This window comes from Dermacentor variabilis, chromosome 5 (genome assembly GCF_050947875.1).
Source record: "Dermacentor variabilis isolate Ectoservices chromosome 5, ASM5094787v1, whole genome shotgun sequence".
Classification (NCBI taxonomy): Eukaryota; Metazoa; Arthropoda; class Arachnida; order Ixodida; family Ixodidae; genus Dermacentor; species Dermacentor variabilis.
This window is the reverse complement of record NC_134572.1, coordinates 16,733,726-16,756,221: the sequence shown is the minus strand read 5'-3', so window position 1 is coordinate 16,756,221 and position 22,496 is coordinate 16,733,726. Positions and strand designations below refer to the sequence as shown.

Here is a 22,496-nt window from a genome sequence, read left to right as displayed (position 1 = left end):
GGACACCAAAGCGGCAACGGGGACACCAAAGCTAGAAGCCGGACTGGTCTGTGGGTTGGGGCTTGCAGAGGCCTGCGCGTGCCAAGGGAGTAAAAGATCGGCTGTCCGCGATAGCGGACAGCCAATTTTTTATGCGAACACCCCCTGGCACACTTCGGCCTCTGCGGCCCCAACCCACGGGCCACCCTGCTTCCAGCTTTGATCCCCCCACTATTGCTTGGGTGGCCCGGAGATCCTGTGCCGCCTGCTTTAATATAACATCAGGTGCTCTCCTGAGGCCTCCGTTTGCCAGTTACATGTGCCCTCCTGGAGCAGTGCTTGTAAAAAATCTGATCTATCGCTGCGACGAAAAAGCGACCCACGACTTACACAACACCACTTAGAACATTGTCTCTTCAGACACAGCGATCACCAAGCGGCGTCCGCGCCCACTGCCTCACCGCACGGGCAGCCAGCGGAGGAGCGTATAAACCAACTCGACCGCACTCCACAATGCCGGCATGTCTAGGGGACAAACGAATACAACGCGCGCTAAGAAACCTCCTCCATAGTGCCTAGGCCGAGCCATATATTCAAGGAGCAAAAGCCCCCAGATTTTCTCTCTCACACCCGCTCTTACTCGCGCCTGCGCAGAAACGTCGAGCTCCGTCAAAAGTGCCGCGCCCCGCTCTACCTACTAGCAGTTCTAAAAATGCCGCCCGGTGAAGCAGTGCCAATTAGACCTAATGGCCTAGGCAGTGCGGCCATGATGAACATTCACCATTGGCTGATGTGGTAAGGAGCCGCAAGCTGTCGCGGAGTGTTTGTATGGGTGGCTCATCAGTGATTGGTCGCGAGATCGCACGTATGGATCAGGGTGACGGCTGCCGAAGCGGCGTCAACTTCGTGGCCACGTATCCAATGCAATCTGCATGCCTATTGGCGGCTCATCATCCTGACCTTTGCACTTTGACAAAATAGGTGCTGCTTTTGTTGCCGTTGCGTTGTCTCTTAGATCGGTTGTGTTGACCCAGATGAACCTTTCTTTGACAGAGGTGGCCTCGGCCAATATGGCACCATTCTTGGAACTTGACGTGTGCGCGCTCTCCGCATCGGGCCGACATGGGGGAGTGCTCCGCCTGCGGCACGCTCGTTGCTCCTCTTTTGCCAAAACTGAAGTGAAACGCTGCTTAGCGGCATCGAGCAAGAGGAGCTCCTCAATATAGGCGACATCTGGCACTGCGCGGGGCTACACCGAATATATCAAATCACAAAATCAAATATTAGATAGTCAATTTGTTAATTGAAATATTTGAATGTTCGTTTTGGTGATATTCGAGTATTCGCACAATCCTACTTTTTGAGAGAAATTGTTTGCATCATCATCATCAGCCTGGTTACGCCCACTGCAGGGCAAAGGCCTCTCCCATGCTTCTCCAACTACTCCGGTCATGTACTAATTGTGGCCATGTTGTCCCTGCAAACTTCTTAATCTCATCCACCCACCTAACTTTCTGCCGCCCTCTGCTACGCTTCCCTTCCCTTGGAATCCATTCCGTAACTCTTGAAGACCATCAGTTATCTTCCCTCCTCATTACATGTCCCGGCCATGCCCCCCCCCCCCCCCCCCATTTCTATTTCTTGATTTCAACTAAGATGTCATTAACTCACGTTTGTTCCCTCACCCAATCTGCTCTTTTCTTATCCCTTAACGTTACACGCATCATTCTTCTTTCCACAGCTTGTTGCATCGTCCTCAATTTAAGTAGAACCCTTTTCGTAAGCCTCCAGGTTTCTGCCCTGTACGTGAGTACTGGTAATACACAGCTGTTATAAACTTTTCTCTTGAGGGATAATGGCAACCTGCTGTTCATGATCTGAGAATGCCTGCCAAACACACCCCAGGCCATTCTTATTCTTCTGATTATTTCAGTCTCGTGATCCGGATCTGCGGTCACTACTTGCCCTAAGTAGATGTATTCCCTTACCATTTCTAGTGCTTCGCTACTTATTGTAAACTGCTGTTATCTTTCGAGACTGCTAAACATTACTTTAGTTTTCTGCAGATTAATTTTTAGACCCACCCTTCGGCTTTGCCTCTCCAGGTCAGTGAGCATGCATTGCAGTTGGTCTCCTGAGTTACTAAGCAAGGAAATATCATCAGCGAATCGCAAGTTACTAAGGTATTCTCCATTAACTCTTATCCCCAATTCGTCCCAATCCAGGTCTTTGAATACCTCCTGTAAACACGCTGTGAATAGCATTGGAGAGATCGTATCTCCCTGCCTGATGCCTTTCTTTATTGGGATTTTGTTGCTTTCTTTATGGAGGACTATGGTGGCTGTGGAGTTGCTATAGATATCTTTCAGTATTTTTACATACGGCTCGTCTACACCCTGATTCTGCAATGCCTCCATGACTGTTGAGGTTTCGACTGAATCAAATGCTTTCTCGTAATCAATGAAAGCTATATATAAAGGTTCGTTATATTCCGCACATTTTTCTATCTCCTGATTGATAGTGTGAATATAGTCTATTGTTGAGTAGCCTTTGCGGAATCCTGCCTGGTCCTTTGGTTGACGGAAGTATAAGGTGTTCCTGATTCTATTTGCAATTACCTTAGTAAATACTTTGTAGGACATGGACAGTAAGCTGATCGGTCTATAATTTTTCAAGTCTTTGGCGTCCCCTTTCTTATGGATTACAATTATGTTAGCGTTTTTCCAAGATTCCGGCACGCTCGAAGTCATGAGGCATTGCGTATACAGGGTGGCCAGTTTTTCTAGAACAATCTGCCCGCCATACTTCAACAAATCTGCTGTTACCTGATCCTCCCCAGCTGCCTTCCCCCTTTGCATAGCTCCCAAGGCTTTCTTTACTGCTTCCGGTGTTACCTGTGGGATTTCGAATTCCTCTAGACTATTCTCTCTTCCATTATCGTCGTGGGTGCCACTGGTACTGTATAAATCTCTATAGAACTCCTCAGCCACTTGAACTATCTCATCCATATTAGTAATGATATTGCCGGATTTGTCTCTTAACGCATACATCTGATTCTTGCCTATTCATAGTTTCTTCTTCACTGCTTTTAGGCTTCCTCCGTTCCTGAGAGCATGTTCAGTTCTATCCATATTATACTTCCTTATATCAGCTGTCTTACGCTTGTTGATTAACTTTGAAAGTTCTGCCAGTTCTATTCTAGCTGTAGGGTTAGAAGCTTTCATACATTGTCGTTTCTTGATCAGATCTTTCGTCTCCTGCGATGGCGTACTGGTATCCTGTCTAACGGAGTTACCATTGACTTCTATTGCTTCCTCTAAGGTCCTCTTCCTGAGTTAAAGCCGAATACCTGTTCTGTAGCTTGATCTGGAATTCCTCTATTTTCCCTCTTACCGCTAACTCATTTATCGGCTTCTTATGTACCAGTTTCCTCCGTTCACTCCTCAGGTCTAGGCTAATTCGAGTTCTTACCATCCTATGGTCACTGCAGCGCACCTTGCCCAGCATGTCCACATCTTGTATGATGCCAGGGTTAGCGCAGATTATGAAGTCTATTTCATTTCTAGTCTCGCCGTTCGGGCTCCTCCACGTCCACTTTCGGCTATCCCGCTTGTGGAAGAAGGTATTCATTATTCGCATATTATTCTGTTCCGCAAAGTCTACTAATAACTCTCCCCTGCTATTCCTAGTGCCTATGCCATATTCCCCCACTGCTTTGTCTCCAGCCTGCTTCGTGCCTACCTTGGCATTGAAGTCGCCCATCAGTATAGTGTATTTTGTTTTGACTTTTCCCATCGCCGATTCCACGTCTTCATAGAAGCTTTCGACTTCCTGGTCATCATGACTGGATGTAGGGGCGTAGACCTGTACAACCTTCATTTTGTACCTCTTATTAAGTTTCACAACGAGACCTGCCACCCTCTCGTTAATGCTATAAAATTCCTGTATGTTACCAGCTATATTCTTCTTAATCAGGAATCTGACTCCTAGTTCTCGTCTCTCCGCTAAGCCCCGGTAGCACAGGACGTGCCCACTTTTTAGCACTCTATATGCTTCTTTTGGCCTCGTAAGGTCACTGAGCCCTATTATATCCCATTTACTGCCCTCTAATTTCTCCAATAGCACTGCTAGACTCGCCTCACTAGATAACGTTCTAGCGTTAAACGTTGCCAGGTAAACTTTGCCAAATTGTTTGCAAATATTTTTTACTGTATTCGTGAGTTTTCAATAGTCTTTTACTACTGGAACAACAAATAAAAAATTGACCACAGGTGCATGTTTTTTTATTAGAAAAGTTTGACTCTCAAGGGTTAAGAGAATGACATGCCTCTTTACCCTTGTGGTTTTAGTGGCACATCCACAAATAGGAGGGGGTGCTAATAAGTTCCTGACTGACCAGAATGGAGAGAGCCAGAGTTATGAAACAACATATTTATTCGGCATAATCTCCCATGAGACCGATGCACTTGGTAAAGTGCAGTAGCAGCTTTTTTAAACCTTCCAAATAAAGTCCTTTTGTTGGGCTTCAAACCGCTTCTCCGCGGCATGTTTGACATTGGAAATGTCCTCAACACGTTGCCCCTTTAGGTGTTTCTTCAAGTTCGAGAACAGATAATAGTCTGAAGGGGCCAGATCAGGTGAATAAGGGTGTTGGCAGACCAAATGGAAAACAAGGGTGTTCAATCTGAAAGCGACATTGTTGGAAGTTTGCACAGGTGGATTTTCATGCAAAAAAAAAAAAAAAAGGGTAGAGTTTCTTTGATCAACAACTCTACGACAATTCATCTGTATTGCCTCCTTCAGCTGCTCCAGGAGGTTAGCATGATACTATCCAGTAATAGTAGTGCCCTGAGGTCAACCAACAGACTATATTCCTTGCCCCAGAAAATGAATGCCATGACTTTTGGGGCCAATTTCTGGCTGTGGAAAGTCTTTGGGTGTGGGGACCAACTCTGGCGCTATTCCTTCGCCTGTTCCTTGGCTTCAGAATCGTAGGTAGGTGTGGAGGCGCGATTCTCCTTGGTCACCAAACTAGCTAAAATGTTTTGTGGCTTGAAAATGGGTGAAAATGGTTTTTAATGCTGGAGATAACAAATCCAACACGATCCCATGAGATCTTCAGTATCTGGGCTATCCTTTTTGCAGATATTTGCCAGTCTTTATTAATCAGCTTGCGGACAGCATTGCAGATTGCCAGGTCAGTTGAAGTTGGTGGGGGCAGCCAGTGCAGGGCTCGTCTTCAATGGTGAAATGCCCAATCTTGAAATGAGAAAACCAGGTTTTGACAGTGCTGGTAGGAAAGACACTTCACTCCAGTGTTCATGACATCTCAGTGGGAATGTCCTTTGTCGATTTTCCTTGGCAAAACAAATTCATAAAGGTCTTAACTCCAATGACATGAAACTAGCTTGTGCCTCTACCATCACACTTTCTCACTGGAAACTTGTTTCAAGAATCATAAACATAAGTAACTGTGCAAACATCAAATATTAGGCTGTTACATGCCCCCACACATTTTACTATTTCATCTGGAAGACTGCAAAGCCTGGAACTTATCAGCACCCCGTCGTACAATAGTCATGGGAAGTTGTGTGAAGGCCATGGTGGCTATCTGTTCAGTAATCAACAGAGTAAGGTAGTTAGTTCCATGTGCTTAAAAGTTCGTGTTTGTATGCACAATGCTTCCATGTGGGCAAAATTTTATGCATTAACAACTTGTCAACATGGGGAGGTGCCTCCACACGAATACGGAAGCAATCACCGTAATCCATGCCCATTCACACCCTCTGTTAGCAGTATATGGCACTGCCTCAACCAAGTTTGTTCATGATCCAGAATCAAAGCTCTGCTTTTGCCAAGTGAACGAACATAAGATTTGTACTACCTTATGGTGTGGTTGAGGCATTATTTCGATCTACAAATTCCCTTGCACCATGTGTTTTCATGGTTTTATATTGGTGCTCCTATGGGATAAGTTTGATGCTATCTTGACTGAAGAGTAAGCACAGCTCTTGCGACAAAATTAGTCGAAGTCCTTCTCGGTAGGTAGCATGCAATGCAAGCGTATAGTTTTAGCATCTGTAGCTGAGATGCAAGTATTCTTTACGTCCTGTGCATGTGCATTTCAATTGCACGAGATTTTTACGTATTTGGAGCTCCTATGCATGTAAAAGTATACCTTAGATACCGTTTGCAGCGAGACTTTAACCCAAGCCCAGTGTCTGCATATTGCAAGTTCATGTGGTGGCATTTTAACCCTGCCAATTCACTTGTGAGCCCCTTAAGCAAGAATAAGACACCATGTCAGAAGACATTTTGCATTCACATGACCTGTAGCTTTATCACTTCAATACGCAACATCTCGTGTGAGCAGTATACCAATGCCTTGCAGGTGGGCACAGAAGATGGCTGCTGCAAACGAAGCCCAAGTCAATGACTACAAGGACCTGGTGAAACACTTAGAGCAGGAGCTGCGCAAGCAGCGCGATAGTGCTGACCGGGAGATGGCAATTCGTGTCCGCAATGCCTGCGAGATCACACGGCTTGAGCTCTACCGTCGGGTAATCATACCTTGTACACTGCACAGCTCTTTGCATTGTCCAAATGTCCAAGGCAGCTCTAGCGCACTGACAAATTTGCTGTCATTCAAGTGTTAGCACTTTGATGTTTTTCTTTTGCCTTCTACAAATACTGTTTTTCATTTCTCCTCATGGTTGTGTGCTCTAATCAATTATTTTTCTCTTCTCCATTACAGTTAAAAGGACTCTGAAACGATTATGACAATTTTGTACAAAAGTACTGAGTCGTTAGGGTATGGCCTCCTGATCATTAAGTGGCACATTTAAGCACTCTGTATAAAGCATGTAATTTATTATAAGGTTTCAAAAATATACGTTGCTACAGAGTGCAATGGCGCTGCCCCACCCCATTTGACACGTGTTGCCCATCTGACGTCAGTCACACTAAAGCCTTCCATCCAAATGCTAGCGCTTCTTTTGCTAAGTAGTACCAACCTTTGATGTACACCACTGTGCCCCGATCCATCGGTCATACAAATTCCGCTTTTGCAATTTCCGCTTCCGTGATTTTCAGTTCCTGAATTTTCGTTTGTTGCATGCTCGAACCTCTATGCAGCAGTCATGTTGCTTCTGCCTAAAGTCAGAAACTGGAACCACACAAGTTCTGCTTGACGCCGGAAACCGAAGGGGTGAGCAAGGGTGACGTGCGAAGGCGGAGGGTAGGTTGGCGGTACTTAAACTGGTCTGGGAAAGCGTGCATGGAGGGTCTTTAAGTTGGACGACCTGTCCAGTTAGCTACTGAGGTCGTGCCATCAATAATTTTTCCAACTTTATGGTGGATAAATGTTGTTCATAATAATTGGAATGTTGGTTAATTTGTTTCTATAAAACAAAGTAGCAGAGAGAGAATACACAATTTATCACTACACTCAAGCACTTCCCGCACTCAGCGAGTGTTGTGTGCTTGTGTTACAACGTGCTCAGTGTTGATGCGAGCTGTGCAAGCATTGTTAGACTCTAGCTTTCTTTTCGCGAGCATCATGGATCACCCTTGTTACACTGTGGGCTGCAAATCTAGCAATCAGTGATATGTCAAGCTGAGACGTCATATCCCTCTGCAATGCAACATGTGAGTGAAGTGCCTGCAGTGCATCGGGCTGTTGGTTTCTGATCGGCACCAGCATCTACGCATTTGCAGTGGTCACTTCATGCTGTACGATTGCTACTACAATAATATCGCGTGTCTGGTATTTGGGTAAGTGCAAGTGGACAGGGCATTTTATGGAATGAGCGGTGATGCAGACGTGAAAAGCCTGCACGGTGTAGCCACTTGGCAGCACAGAGCCCAACCAAATACAGAGCTGATGTAGCAATAACCAAGTGGATTCTACTTTGCTGCTGGTGTAAATTTCGGGTAGTAGCATTATCATGAATATGTTAATTGTTTAAAATGTTTTACACTTATTTAAGGGACTATTAGCTCTGTTTGGCTGGTGAAGCTCTGTGCCGCCACGTGGCTGGACCATGCGGGCTGATCAGGCCGCTCCCGTACATCTACATTAAGGCTCTTCCGTCACAGTAGTAATATGGAGGGGCTCTAGTTTAAGCCTCCGCCCATCCATCAAAATGCCCTGCTCGTCTGTGGTTACTGGAATACAAACACTCTCGGTGCTGCTTGAATAGCTCTCGATGGGGACCTGCGGCCAGGCAGCTAGCGAAGAGGTTGGAGAGGCTTTGCGCACTGGCTCCGAGGAAACTGGAAGTAGGCAACACGTCTTATCATGACGCTGAAGGTGGAGCTTAGCCCCAATCACTCGGCAATTGACTTGAGAAAAAGCATGGCTGTAGAGGAGAGTAACTTGTAATTGTTCGTAGATTTGTTAATATTAGACGCCTTACTTATATATTTGCGAAGGTTTTACTGTAGCTGTACCCTATGCATCTACAAAATTTGTCCAAATCATTTCAGGGACCTTTATAGGGTTCGGGAAAAAATCGGTGATCATTATGCGAGTAAATACAGTAAACCTGAGCCTGTACTTATCATTGTCCGCTCATCAGCAAGCGCTGGAGCCTCCACTTGTGCCTCAATTTAGGTTTGTGATTGAGCGATGTTCGGCCACTCCATTCTTTGTCGTCGAGGCTTGTTCAACTGCAATGAAATCATCTGTGCCATCGCCCAACAGTATCGCGATTCGGGACATTGTCACCATAGACCGCCACCATCTCAGCATAATCTTGGCATTGCCTCTTCAGACGTGGAAGTGGATCACTGCTAATTGGGGGTATGCAAACGCCCAATAGTAGATTTCGTATTGAATGTAATTTTTTCACAAAATTTAATGCTTACAAATTTTGGGCAAGAGAACACTGCTGCACATGCTTGGTAGTCTCCTAGCATTGCATAACAAGACTGTAGCAAGCTATCAGTAACTCAGGGACATTGCAATCTATTCAGTACAGTCTACTCTTATTAAAGGGAACACCAAATTAGTGTGCCAGCACTGGTTACAGCTCAGTTCTAGTACAGTAGAACCTTGTTCATACGTTGTGAAAAAAAAAAAACCGCGAGAGAAAGGTACTAAGAAAACGTACGATCCGAAGTAACTAAAAAAATTTGACTGACTCAACTATTGTTTACACCTACGTAATGCGAAGCGTCGCGCGGATCATTGCATCACGAGACGCCGACGTGCATCGACCTGGTGGTGCTCTAGTGGCCTGAGATGCGCTTTGTTGTTTTCCTATTGCGTGTTTTAGGAGGGCAATGGGACACCGAAATGAGATTGACCTGGTGGGCAGCACTAGATGCTACTGAAGCAAAACGTGATGCCCACATTGCACCGCCTGCAGAAGGGAACGGCAGCACATTTGTATTATCGTGTACTACCAATGCCTGCAGTATACTACCAATGGCACTATGCGCCATGCACTGTAAAACAGAGATGAAAGATGCTTATCACAGTTGAATTGGCGGTGATAGCTGCGAATGCGGTGTGCGATGACCCGAGCGGAGATTTGCTGGTACCAAAGGCAAGTATTGCGGTGATGCTGCCACGGCAAGCAGCTACATACTGTTCTTAGTCGCCCGGACCTTGTGCATTTTCTTGTTTATGTGGAATATAACGGCCGGAAAATGTATCACACGATCGCAGTTTGGCGACGTAGTGAACGTTGGTGCCGAAAAATCGTCTTTTCTGGGAACGTATGAACTGGTAAAAATAACCGTAACTCTATTGGGTTATATTTTGTGTTCTCAATTGCAAACATTGGCAGCGGGAAAACGTATGTAGCGGGAACATATCAACGAGGTTCTGCTTATATGGAGGTCTCTAAATTTTATTTTATGGTTGGAATTTCTGTTGAACAGAGTCAAGTTTTTTTTCTCGCAACCTAATGAATTAGTATTGTTCTGTTCAACTGAATACCAATAAAGTTCTCAGCTTAATAGTGGACCTGTTTTTCAGCAGTCTACTTGCTCCATAAAAAGTTTTGCTCTCAAGCCCTTCTGCACAATGCAGAAGGGCTGTCCAACTTTACACCGTGAGTTATAAGGCCAGTCCGTGCAAGAGGCAAAGTGACTGCACGTTACGTAACTTGATCACTGCTCTACGTGTATCCAATGCTGACAGTAAAGAGCAGGTGCCGTCAGCGCATGTGTGATTTGCCACCTGTCAAAGATTCTGAAATCTAAAGGGTCAGCACGTTCGTGCGACACCACTGGTCAATGTGGTAACGGGCTGCAAGCAGCCATGGAATGCTTGCTGCTAATATGTTCGGACAGGTGGCTCGTCAGTACTCAGTCTCAAGACCATGTGTGCAGTTAGACGGCTATTGAAGAGGTTTGAAGTTCGTCTCCGGGTATTCAACGCAATCCACGTACCTATCAGTGGCTCATCGGCCTGATCTTCGCACTTGCTTTCAGACTTTACGAAATACGCACTGCTATTATTGTCGTGCGCTGCAGTGACCATAGGATGGTAAGAACTTGAATTAGCCTAGACTTGAAAAGGGAACGGAAGAAACTGGTACATAAGAAGCCGATCAATGAGTTAGCGGTAAGAGGGAAAATAGAGGAATTTCGGATCAAGCTACAGAACAGGTATTCGGCTTTAACTCAAGAAGAGAACCTTAGTTTTGAAATAATGAACGCCAATCTTAGGGGCATTATTAAGGAGTGTGCAATAGAAGTCTGTGGTAACTGTTAGACAGGATACCAGTAAGCTATCGCAGGAGACGGAAGATCTCATCGAGAAACGCCAATGTATGAAAGCCTCTAACCCTACAGCTAGGATAGAACTGGCAGAACTTTCCAAGTTAATCAACAAGCGTGAGACAGCTGACATAAGGAAGTATAATATGGATAGAACTGAACATGCTCTCAGGAACGGAGGAAGCCTAAAAGCAGTGAAGAAACTAGGAATAGGCAAGAATCAGATGTGTGCGTTAAGAGACAAAGCCGGCAATATCGTTACTAATATGGATGAGATAGTTCAAGTGGCTGAGGAGTTCTATAGAGATTTATACAGTACCAGTGGCACCCACGACGATAGTGGAAGAGAGAATAGCCTAGAGGAATTCGAAATCCCACAGGTAACGCCAGAAGAAGTAAAGAAAGCCTTAGGAGCTATGCAAAGGGGGAAGGCAGCTGGGGAGGATCAGGTAACAGCAGATTTGTTGAAATATGGCGGACAGATTGTTCTAGAATAACTGGCCGCCCTGTATATGCAATGCCTCATGACCTCGAGCGTACCGGAATCTTGGAAGAACGCTAACATAATCCTAATCCATAAGAAAGGGGACGCCAAAGACTTGAAAAATTATAGACCGATCAGCTTACTGAACGTTGCCTACAAAGTATTTACTAAGGTAATCGCAAATAGAATCGGGAACACCTTAGACTTCTGTCAATCAAAGGACCAGGCAGGATTCCGTAAGGGCTACTCAACAATAGACCATATCCAGACTATCAATCAGTTGATAGAGAAAATTGCAGAATTTAACCAACCGTTATATATAGCTTTCATTGATTATGAGAAAGTGTTTGATTCAGTCGAAATGGCTATGGTGTTGGGCTGCTGAGCACGAGTTCGCGGGATCGAATCCCAGCCACGGCGGCCGCATTTCGATGGGGGCGAAATGCGAAAACACCCGTGTGCTTAGATTTAGGTGCACGTTAAAGAACCCCAGGTGGTCAAAATTTCCGGAGTCCTCCACTACGGCGTGCCTCATAATCAGAAAGTGGCTTTGGCACGTAAAACCCCAAATATTATTATTATTATTCAGTCGAAACCTCAGCAGTCATGGATGCATTACGCAATCGGGGTGTAGACGAGCCGTACGTAAAAATACTGAAAGATATCTATAGCGGCTCCACAGCCACCGTAGTCCTCCATAAAGAAAGCAACAAAATTACAATAAAGGGCGTCAGGCAGGGAGATACGATCTCTCCAATGCTATTCACAGCGTGTTTACAGGAGGTATTCAGAGACCTGGATCGGGAAGAATTGGGAATAAGAGTTAAAGGAGAATACCTTAGTAACTTGAGATTTGCTGATGATATTGCATTGCTAAGTAACTCAGGGGACGAATTGCAAGGCATGCTCACTGACCTGGAGAGGCAAAGCAGGAGGGTGGGTCTAAAAACTAATCTGCGGAAAACTAAAGTAATGTTTAACAGTCTCGAAAGAGAACAGCAGTTTACAATAAGTAGCGAAGCACTAGAAATGGTAAGGGAATACATCTACTTAGGGCAGGTAGTGACCGCAGATCCGGATCACGAGACTGAAATAATCAGAAGAATAAGAATGGCCTGGGGTGTGTTTGGCAGGCATTCTCAGATCATGAACAGCAGGTTGCCATTATCCCTCAAGAGAAAAGTTTATAATAGCTGTGTATTACCAGTACTCACGTACAGGGCAGAAACCTGGAGGCTTACGAAAAGGGTTCTACTTAAATTGAGGATGATGCAACAAGCTATGGAAAGAAGAATGATGGGTGTAACGTTAAGGGATAAGAAAAGAGCAGATTGGGTGAGGGAACAAACGTGAGTTAATGACATCTTAGTTGAAATCAAGAAATAGAATTGGGGGGGGGGGGAGGGGGCATGGCCGGGACATGTAATGAGGAGGGAAGATAACTGATGGTCTTTAAGGGTTACGAACTCGATTCCAAGGGAAGGAAAGTGTAGCAGGGGGCGGCAGAAAGTTAGGTGGGCGGATGAGATTAAGAAGTTTGCAGGGACGACATGGCCACAATTAGTACATGACTGGGGTAGTTGGAGAAGTATGGGAGAGGCCTTTGCCCTGCAGTGGGCGAAACCAGGCTGATTATTATTATTGTTGTTATTATTATTATTATTATTATTATTATTATTATTATTATTATTATTATTATTATTATTATTGCCGTGACCTCTGTCAGTGTTGCATTATCATTTCTGTCAGTTCTGTCGACCCGGACGAACCTTGTACCGACAGAGGCGGGCCCGGCGGACACGGTGCCATTCTGCAAATAGTGGCGTTTGGGCGTCGTGTGGGCAATCCCTGCATCGGGTTGAAGTAGGGAAGCACTCGCAGTGATGAAATCTGCTGTGGCATCAGTCGGGGCGACCTATCCACAGCGTGCTTGGCACTTATTTTGTGCCGAAAATGATGTGAAATGCTTGCTTGGACAGTGTCGATTACAATGGGCTTGACAGCATACACGACATGTGGCACTGTGCAGGTCTCTTAGGAATGAAATTATCTGAATGCTCACTATTCAATTCGATTAGGTGATTTCGTTTGTTTGCATAACCCAGTGCTAATACGTCAACCAACTTTACCAGTGCATGCAGTCATTTTTGTTAGTATGGTGTCCTAGGGTTGTTTCGCTGTACTGTGTAGTAGATCACAATCTTTATATTCAGTTTGAAACTAGAAACATGCACTCATTTAATACCTGCCAGGTTTGTCTGTATTAGTACCATAAATTTGCAACAAACTTTGAGTGTCCCTCGTAACTGGCACAACGAACGACCCAGTTGCCATGTATGGTTGGCCATCCTGAAGCTTCATGCTAAATGCAGCAGGTGAAATAGCACCATTTCCTGAATAAAATGGCACGTTTTGACATGTTTTAATCAATTTTTCCCTTCTTGCACTTTTTGTCCAATTTGCACTTTCGAACTATCGTTTTGGAACGAAAGTTGTGAAAACTGTTTTCAAAATTGTTTTTAGGCTGAAGATTTGTGAGGGACAAGACCGTAGATATCTAACATTTTCTTGATGGAGCAACTTTGAAATTACATTTCTGGATCACAGTAACAAAAACAAAACTTAGTTTTCAAGTAATGCAGTTTCTGCAGAGGAGGAATAAACTTTATTAGTTGAAATGAGCCGACGGTAAAATCGTCCGAGGTGGGCGGCGTCCCTAGTCCAGGAAGCTGTGGGCCTGAGCTGATAGCTTGGCCCTGCTCACCAGGCGATGCTGGTCTTCAGGGGTCGAGCTTGTCAGCTGTGCCTCCCACTGCTCGACGGTTGGTCCGGTGATGGGCGGTGTCGATGGGTTTTGTTGACATTCCCATACCATGTGGTAGAGGGTATTGGGCGTAGAGCAGAAGGCGCATTTGTGAGTATAGCTCGTAGGATACATGGCGTGTAGCAGGGTGCCATGCGGGAATGTGCCGGTCTGTAGTCTTTGGAAGATCACCGCCTCTTCTCTTGTCAGCTGGGGATGCGGGGGTGGATAGATCCTTCTACCCAGTCTGTAGTGGCTCAGGATATCGGCATATCTTTTCGGGATGCTATCTTGTTGGTCTACCGGTGCTCGTGAACCTGGTGGGATAGCCCGGAGAATGTGATCTCGGGCAGCGGCATTAGCCGCTACATTACCCGCCAGGGGCTCGTGTCCCGGGGCCCAGACAATGTACACTTCTGGAAAATTGTCTCGTTTTTCGAGGATGCTCAGGGCTTGTTTGGAAATGCGGCCCTTTTGGTAATTTCTATATGCTGTTTGTGAGTCGGTGATAATTGTGATTAGATCTTCCTCTCGCCGTCCCGTAGTGGCCGCCAGGGCTATCGCTGTTTCTTCCGCACAGTTGATGTCTGGAGTGCTTACCGAGGCCGCTGCTACCTCTTGTCCTTGGCCGTTGATCATGCTGATAGCGTGAGCCGCTCTGTTCTTGTACTTTGCCGCGTCGGTGTATCGGACTTCTCCTTGTTTTGGTCCTTCGTAGGCCTTACGTAGAGCTTTCACTCTCGCTTGCCTCCTTTCTCTGTGGTATTCAGGGTGCATGTTTCTCGGGATGTTAGCCACCGTGATCAGAAAGGAATAAAATTACAACTGGCTGTTACTGTCCTGTAATATAGGGCATCCAGAAAATACTTATTCGGAAAAGGTTTTAGAAAGATAGTTTTCCTAAGGTGGTGCACTCATTCACTCAATGGGACATGAGTAATTTTTTTCTCTTTTGTATTAAGGTAATGAAATTTACATGTGCTGATAACAATACAAAGCATCCTGCCAAATTTTACTGAACTTGGCATGTCGATTCGATATGTGACCTTTCAGCCCCTCACTGCCCTAAAAGGCATAATACAGTTGTATTCTGCACAGGTTTTTTTAACTGAACCACTGACATGTTTACTGAGTCTCATTCTCCCGTGCACCTTTCATCCTTTCCTAGGCTGAGCGAGGCTCAACCATGGACCTACTGGGGAAGCTCGAAGAAGCGCAGTGCCGAATTGCTAAACTTGAGAAGGAGCTGGACGCACAGGCTGTGCACGATGTCTCAGTGGCTGAAGAGCGCCAGTGAGTGTGCGCTTCTTGCCAATTTATGCATGTGACCCTTTGCTGATTGTTCAGTGGAAAGGGCTCTTCATTAAGCTGACCTTCATTGCAAAAGTTTTTTCCCTAACTGATGAGAAAGCATGAGCATGCAGCGTCAGTTACCATTTTTTTCTGCCACTGAATGACCGACCACCTGTTCTAACCTGTTCGTGGCATCTGTGGTTATGTTACTCTAGCATGGTTCTAGACAGCATGCTGTAGTGCTCCGAAATCGATGGCACTTCTGACATCGCCTGCAGCTGACAACTGATATTGCAGTGGAATTCGGCTGCCTTGCCAAGTATATTGAGGGAAGATAGCACCATGCTGGCATTGTTCAAATAAAGTTTTAGTAACTTGGCAGAACTATTCAGTAAAAATATCTCAAGAACTTCTGAGCACTTTGTGTTTGCAAAGTACAGGTGTTCCTTCTAATCTGTGCCGCTGCCATTGATTGCCATTTGGGCAAATGACATGGAGCGTTTGAAATTGGCAGAATGGGCATGACGGAACAAAATTCAGTGCTTGACTGTTGCTGAAGTGTTGCTGATAAAAATGACTTTATAAAGCTCTTCGGACTTCCGAAACCCTTGATCATACAGGTCCCGTCACAATTATGGCATTAGCTGCCACCTTGTTCGCAGAGCAGCCAGTGGAGTTTACGCTCCTAGTGTTGATGCAAATCACAGGATGTGGCTCGGGCTGTAACCAGCAACACACGATTTCTTGGATATTCTAACATGTGCTGTGCCTTTCTTGCTTACAGCCCTGCACCCACAACAGTTGAGGTGGAAACACAGACTGAGGAATTTGGCGATGGACCTCCAGCAGCTGCCACACTGAAAGCACAGGCTCGACTCTCAGAAGTAGAAAGCGAGCTGCGTGACCTTCGCAGCCACCTCGAAGAGTCGCAGTCTCGCTTGATCGATGAGATGCACGCCCGCAAGGATGCTGAGGTTTCGGCCGAACGAGCTCTCGAACAGCTGAACGACGTCCAGCAAAGACTCGCAACGCAGGAGGCTGAGCAGGAGGGCTTAGCACGGCATCTGGAAGAGCTACAGCATGCCAATGACCACATGCAGCAGATGGCTGCAGAGTCTAACTGCAAGATTGAGCAGATGCTCCGCGACATGCAAGAGCGTGAACTTGCCTTGGATGTGCTGAGAGAGCAGCTTGACGACAGGACCGAGGCCTTGAGTGTAGCTGAGCAGAGAGCACGTGCCAGCGAAGATGAAGCCAAAAAGGAGGCTGCGCTCAGAGCATCTGCAGAAAAGCAAAGCAGTGCCATTGCCAAGGAACTTGAGAAAGCCCGCAAGTTGGCTCAGAGCATGGCAGAATCTCGGCAAGAGGCTGAGTTGCGCTTAAAGGCAGTGCAAGATGACCTCCAAAGCTGTCGCAAGGAGCTGCTGGCCAGGTGAGTGGGCACTAACCATTCGTACCAACACCTTTATTTTTCTGACACAATGGTGTGTACAGTTCAACCTAGGATACAGTTAAACATTGATATACAGTTGAAGCTCGAGTTAAAGTGATTACCACCCTCGAATCATTTAGTTAAATCGGGAAGTTTGGAAAATCTAGTAAGGATCTTTCGGTCCTTCGAAATCTAAAATTGTAACGTAGCAACACCCAATGCGTACCACAGCATTGTATTTGCCGCTAACCCATGCTTGCGCATGTAAAAGGTCTGCAAGGGCAACCCAACTACTGCCACCCCTAGCGTCATTTGGTACGTAAGAAATCTAGCAACTGCAGAGTCCATTGTCCCGTGCATGGGCGTGGCGTGCAGCCTCGTCAAAATAAAACTAGGGCCGTGAGCAGGGTGCCTAGATAATTTAACGCATTACCGTTGGAGCGCGCGCTCAAAGAAAAACCTGTCTGTGTCAAAAGTAGAAAGAAATCGCAGCTTTATATAACTGATTTATTTCTAGAAAGGCTTTGGTAAATCGGGTGTAATGCACGCTAGTTACGTTAATTCGGGTTGATGACAACATCGAACTTTATGGGTACTTGCCAGGGAATGGAAATTTCTTCGTTCGAGCGGGAACTTCTTAAAATCGGGTTTCGTTAGGCCGAGTTTTAACTGTAATAAATATTGGATACAGTTAATGTATTCTTGTGTCTGATGCGACTTCATTATACTGACGTAAAACTGTATAATGAAGTAATGGGCATAACAATATAGCACATTATTCACTATTAGCAAGTTTTGCTACCAAAGCTTACTTTGCAAGGAGCTATGAGCCTGATTGGCTTTTAGGTGAAATTTACATCATGAACTCGTATGTTCATTGTATAATGTGCAGCAGGGGTGCAGTAGCTACACGAAAAGCGTGAAATTTATTGACATTGCGCACGTGCTATGCCAAAATGCCTCAACTAGCCACAAAAGTTCTGTCGTGCTAGATTTAGTTGAAAATAAAAGCTGCATTGGCAACCTGCAGCTTTGCCATCGTTCGTGTCCCAGATGTTGCCAACCCTATCCAGTTGTGCAGATGCAGCAACGGAAAGGCGCTTCTAACCACCATAGTGGGGTGGGGGGGGGGGGGGGGGTGCTTGGTATTGGGCACCCAGCATAAGGTTAATATTTCTTCAGAATGCTTTTTCGTGATAGGTCAGTGGTGCAATGGTGGTCGGACTTGGGAGAGGGAAGGCGAGGTCACTCGCTCGTTTGCCCATTTTGTTCAAGCTATTCACTTATGTTGGCAATCATCGTCAATGTTTTCTGTATATGTACTTCACTGTTAAGCTGCCCCAAATTTGGAATTTTGTGCTCTAAAATGGAGTTCCTTTCTCCCGTAACCTGCTCCAAATAAGATTTCTCACTCCGAAAATTGTTCTAAGTCCTCCTCTGACTTTGCAAATGCCAATAGATGCAGTATGGTGTGGGGAACTACCACATTTGCACAAATAAGTTTTTTTCCCTAAATTTCTGGCTTCACAATGCACCTCTCATTATATTAGGGTCTGGGACCCCAATGAATATGTTCATTCTTTCTCTTCTTTTTTTTTTTTTTTTTGCCTTCTCATCGTGCTTTTTGTGCGTGCTGCCATTTCAGCTTGCACAAGAGTGCACAAAATGCACTATGGCAGCTCCCAGTTTTCCAGTCTCCCATCTCCAGAATGCTGTTAACGTTGCGTTAAGGAGGGATGAGGGTCATGAAAACTATTTTTATTTTTCAAATTATGTTGGGGGGGGGGCTTAAATTTTATGTGCCGATATGTTGTAGAATGCTGATTTCAAATATGTCTTTAGATTTCAAATATCTGACTTGGGAGGAAAGATATGACAGAATACAATAGTCCTAATTAGATCATTTCTTACGGGCCTTTGTAATAATTTCTCATTAAAATAAAGTGTTTTTAAGAATATGCAGACATTTCCAATGGCCCACTGCACATCCTCAAGCTAAGCAAATACCAATACAGTAATTGTGATTACCACAAATAAATGCCAATGTTGGAAATAAAAAACAATGTGGCATAATTAGCCTACCTTCTTTCTAATTAATAAATCTATCACATTTAAGAAAAAACGGAAAGCTTTAGGATGTAGCTGCAACATTACTAAAATTATGCCTAGTTCACCGAAATCAGTTGATGCAAACATTATCAAAACTTCTGTGAGATAAAAGCACTTCACGAAAAAAAGAAAGTTGAGAACATTGCATTTAACATTTTACTGCCACTTTAATACCTTTAGGCTCTAGCATGTTACCCAGGTGTTTCTGAGCACGAGAACACTAAATTTACTGAAATCGATCCATGGAAACATTATCGTACCTTTCATAAGGCAGAGAAGAAAGGGGGTGAACCGAGGGGCACGATTTTTATTAGTCATGTCAGTGTTGTTGGCTTCTTATGATATGGCTTTCATAAGACAAAGGCACTGGACGAAAAAACACGTCCAGAAAGTCACTTTCAAGTTTTCACTTTCAAGTGTCGCCCCTTAAATAGAACTGCTGTTTAAAGAGAACACTAGCCTCATGATTGGTTGGTTTTGTATTCATGCAATGCTCTCTGCAATGTCTCTCAGTAAATGGCACTACTGATAAACGGAACCAGTTTCCCTGATTCCTTGAGGTTCCGTTTAAAGGGGGACACTGCTATTGAAATAATGTTCCTCTTTTTCATGAACAATGACTTTCCAGTCTTAAGATTCTTGTGCTGATTTTCAAATATGTAATTAGTCTTGTTGTAGATAATTTAATTTCTACAATGAACATGTCACTGGCATTGTTTAAGGCCACTATAAAAAATAAATGGCACAATAAAAAATTAGTTGTAAGGCATAGTTAGATAGCATAAAGAGTAAGGAATAAAGGATAGCAAGCACTTTTTTTATCTGACAATTAATATTTTATAGCCCATTGAATACAAACCCACAAAATGTGGCAACCAGGGGTCAGAAAATGCAGCAAAGTAATTAATTTCCTAAGTGAAAACAAATACATTTCCTGGCTATATTTCAGAGTATACAAGAAGCTCCGTTCTGCAAAGAAAAAAAAAATCATTCTATCTGTTCGTGGCGTTGAGATATTGAGGCTTGAATATTACATGGAGCCCAAAATTTGTTTTGAAAAAAGTGCAAAAACAAACAACATTAAATATGAGGGGATATGGCATCCAGAACAACCATTTTTGATATTTGCTCTAGACGCATGAAACTTTCAGGACTCATCTAATCTTGTGTACTGCTACAAATATGCAATTTTGTTTTTTTCTGAAGTCAATAAAAAAAGTAGTTACAATTCTTGTGTTAAAAATTTGGGATGTGACTTGCAAAAAATGTACTGCAAGAGGATAGCTAGAAGTAAGCAGGTATGCACCTGGATGTTCAAATACTGCAAGTTAGCACTTGGATGTTTGTATCTGTACTTTAGCCAAAGTTTTAAATTCGCATGTTGCATGCAGATTTTCAAATGTGAATTCTTGTTTGTGATTTCTTCAAGATTTCAAAACATTTCAGTGCCCTAAGACACTATATCATAGTTTTTGTGCGCTCTCTGACTCTCCTCCTTTCAGGGAACAAAAGAATGACAATAATTGAATGAGTAGAAGGGACACAGTGCTGATCCCAAAATTTCAGACCTTAAAGAAGCTGTACTTGAGAAAACAAAGAAACTGGGAAAATATAAATTTCAAGCTTTAAAACCGTGAAATAATAATTACAATATAATTAAAAATGCAAGATACTTCCGCTGATGTAGACATTAGTGCACAGTCTATAGAGGTGCCACTGGTAGCCACCTAGTGGGTGCTTCCAACAGTATGTGCGGGAGCAGTAGCAGACAACCCTTTGCAGTAAACTTGGCTGAAGTTCGCGGCAGCGATTTCTCCTTTGTTCGGATGCCAGACCGCTTTTTCTGCGGTGGCCTCTGTGACGGCCTCTGTGACGCTGGCTGAAGATGCTGGCCTCTGTGAGAGCAGGTATTAGCACGCTGTTACCGGTGTTTGGGACAACCTGGTCCACATACGTGCCAGGTGCATCCCGCAGACAAACGCCATGAACCCCATTTACATGAAGTATAACAAATGCTAACCGGCTGCTAAATTTTGTTGAGTAAGGCGATGTCACGATCGTATCTTTTAATTATACCATTGCCGTAACGCTGCTTCTGTACCTCAATAACAAGCACCCATCGTCAGTGCAGAATTATATCAAACAAATTCGCACTGTGCGATGTTTGCACATGCCGTTGTGATCTTTCTGCCGTTGAATACATATGAAATCACCGAATAAGTGCAGTCAGAGTCGCCTCAAGAAGAGCAATTGCAAATTTATTGATTGAAACACATATGCTAGTCAAACGCATAAGTCTCCAAACGCACGGGTTAATAAAAGCATGTGTTAGCACTGTACTGCCGATGTAATTCTGCTGAATACACTAATGAACTGCCGTTCCTGCTGCAGTTTTTGCACTTTTAAATTCCGCAAGGGAACGTACAAAGCTAAAGTCTGGCCAGCTTGTCAGTTTTTTTTTAATGTTACTAGAGAGAGATGCCACATGATATATTTAAAGGCAGAGCAGCGCCAGTCAAAGTAGATGAGCGCTGGCGTCAAGACCGGGTTCAGTCCTCTGTGGCGTAAGCGTAATAAGAAAGAATTCAGTTGAGTACAAAATTCACCTGGGTGGCACTACGTTGTGAAACAAATCGCTCGGCGGGCTAAGTCTGCTCAGACAAGACAGCATCGAAGCGTGATGACTTCCCAAGTGTGACACGAACTTTTCAGCAAAAATCGAACAAAAATACCATATGCAGCAACTATCAGCAATTCTCGCCCTGATCCACCTAATTTCTAAACACATTTCCCCAAAAAACACATATCTAAGATGCCCTCAGGCGAAAAGAATAAAGCTGTTAAAGAAGCACTTGCTTAGTATCATTGTGATAAGACACAGCGTGATTTAGACCCTTTACAAATGAGACAGGGGGAAAACCTTGCACCTCAACAAAATCAACAACAGTTATGCATGAAACAACTAGCAACAGTTCAACATGCACAAAGCCACACATAAAATAGATGCGAAAACATGAAGTGTGTGACAGCTGGTGCGAGGATTTACCGGGCCGCATAAAACCAACAATTTCAGTTCTTGCAAGCTTCTGTAGCTTTAACATACAACACAATGCGCTCGTGCAGTCGCGCTACTTAGCTAGTGCAACGTGGTAAAGAAGCGGAAAACAGTATAAGCGGCAAATGGCATTCAGAACTTTAGTGAAATGCCTTTAAACCACATGCTGCACTGCAGATGAACTTCGTCGCTTACTCATCTATATATGACCGAGTGGAAAAAGCACAGACCCGACAAAGGAAAGGATGAGAACAAGAAATTTCCCAACCAACGACGGCGATCCATTGCTACCATTGCTCCCGCTGATGAGGATTTGCGGGGAATGATTAGAACTGTATTGCTGGCACATTTTCACCGGTATTTGAGCCCCCCACCATGCAACAATTGTGATGCGAGAAGGCAAAGAAACGCTGGATAAACTTAGCAGAAATGCACTGTACCATACATTGAACCTATTTCTGAATAATAAGACCATGCAAATATGTTCAGCTGACAACTTGCGCAGGGCGTGCAGAAGCAGGGCCGCATTAATTAAAGCGCACCCGCAAGGTCTAGGCAACACAGCGGAAACGGTCGCACATCAAATCAACACTTCTGTGCCCGTGGTGAC

At 44.4% G+C, this 22,496-nt stretch overlaps 1 protein-coding gene across 3 annotated transcripts in view; it reads left to right on the top strand.

Annotated features, from left to right (window-relative positions):
* LOC142582307 (uncharacterized) overlaps positions 1–22,496 on the top strand; it is a 93,421-nt gene that overhangs the window by 41,191 nt on the left and 29,734 nt on the right. For all 3 annotated transcript variants that reach the window (XM_075691867.1, XM_075691868.1, XM_075691866.1), the window contains 3 exons: positions 6,371–6,539; positions 15,166–15,290; positions 16,075–16,722. In XM_075691867.1, coding sequence (XP_075547982.1) covers positions 6,371–6,539; positions 15,166–15,290; positions 16,075–16,722 — 942 coding nt within the window. The remainder of the gene's footprint in view (positions 1–6,370; positions 6,540–15,165; positions 15,291–16,074; positions 16,723–22,496) is intronic.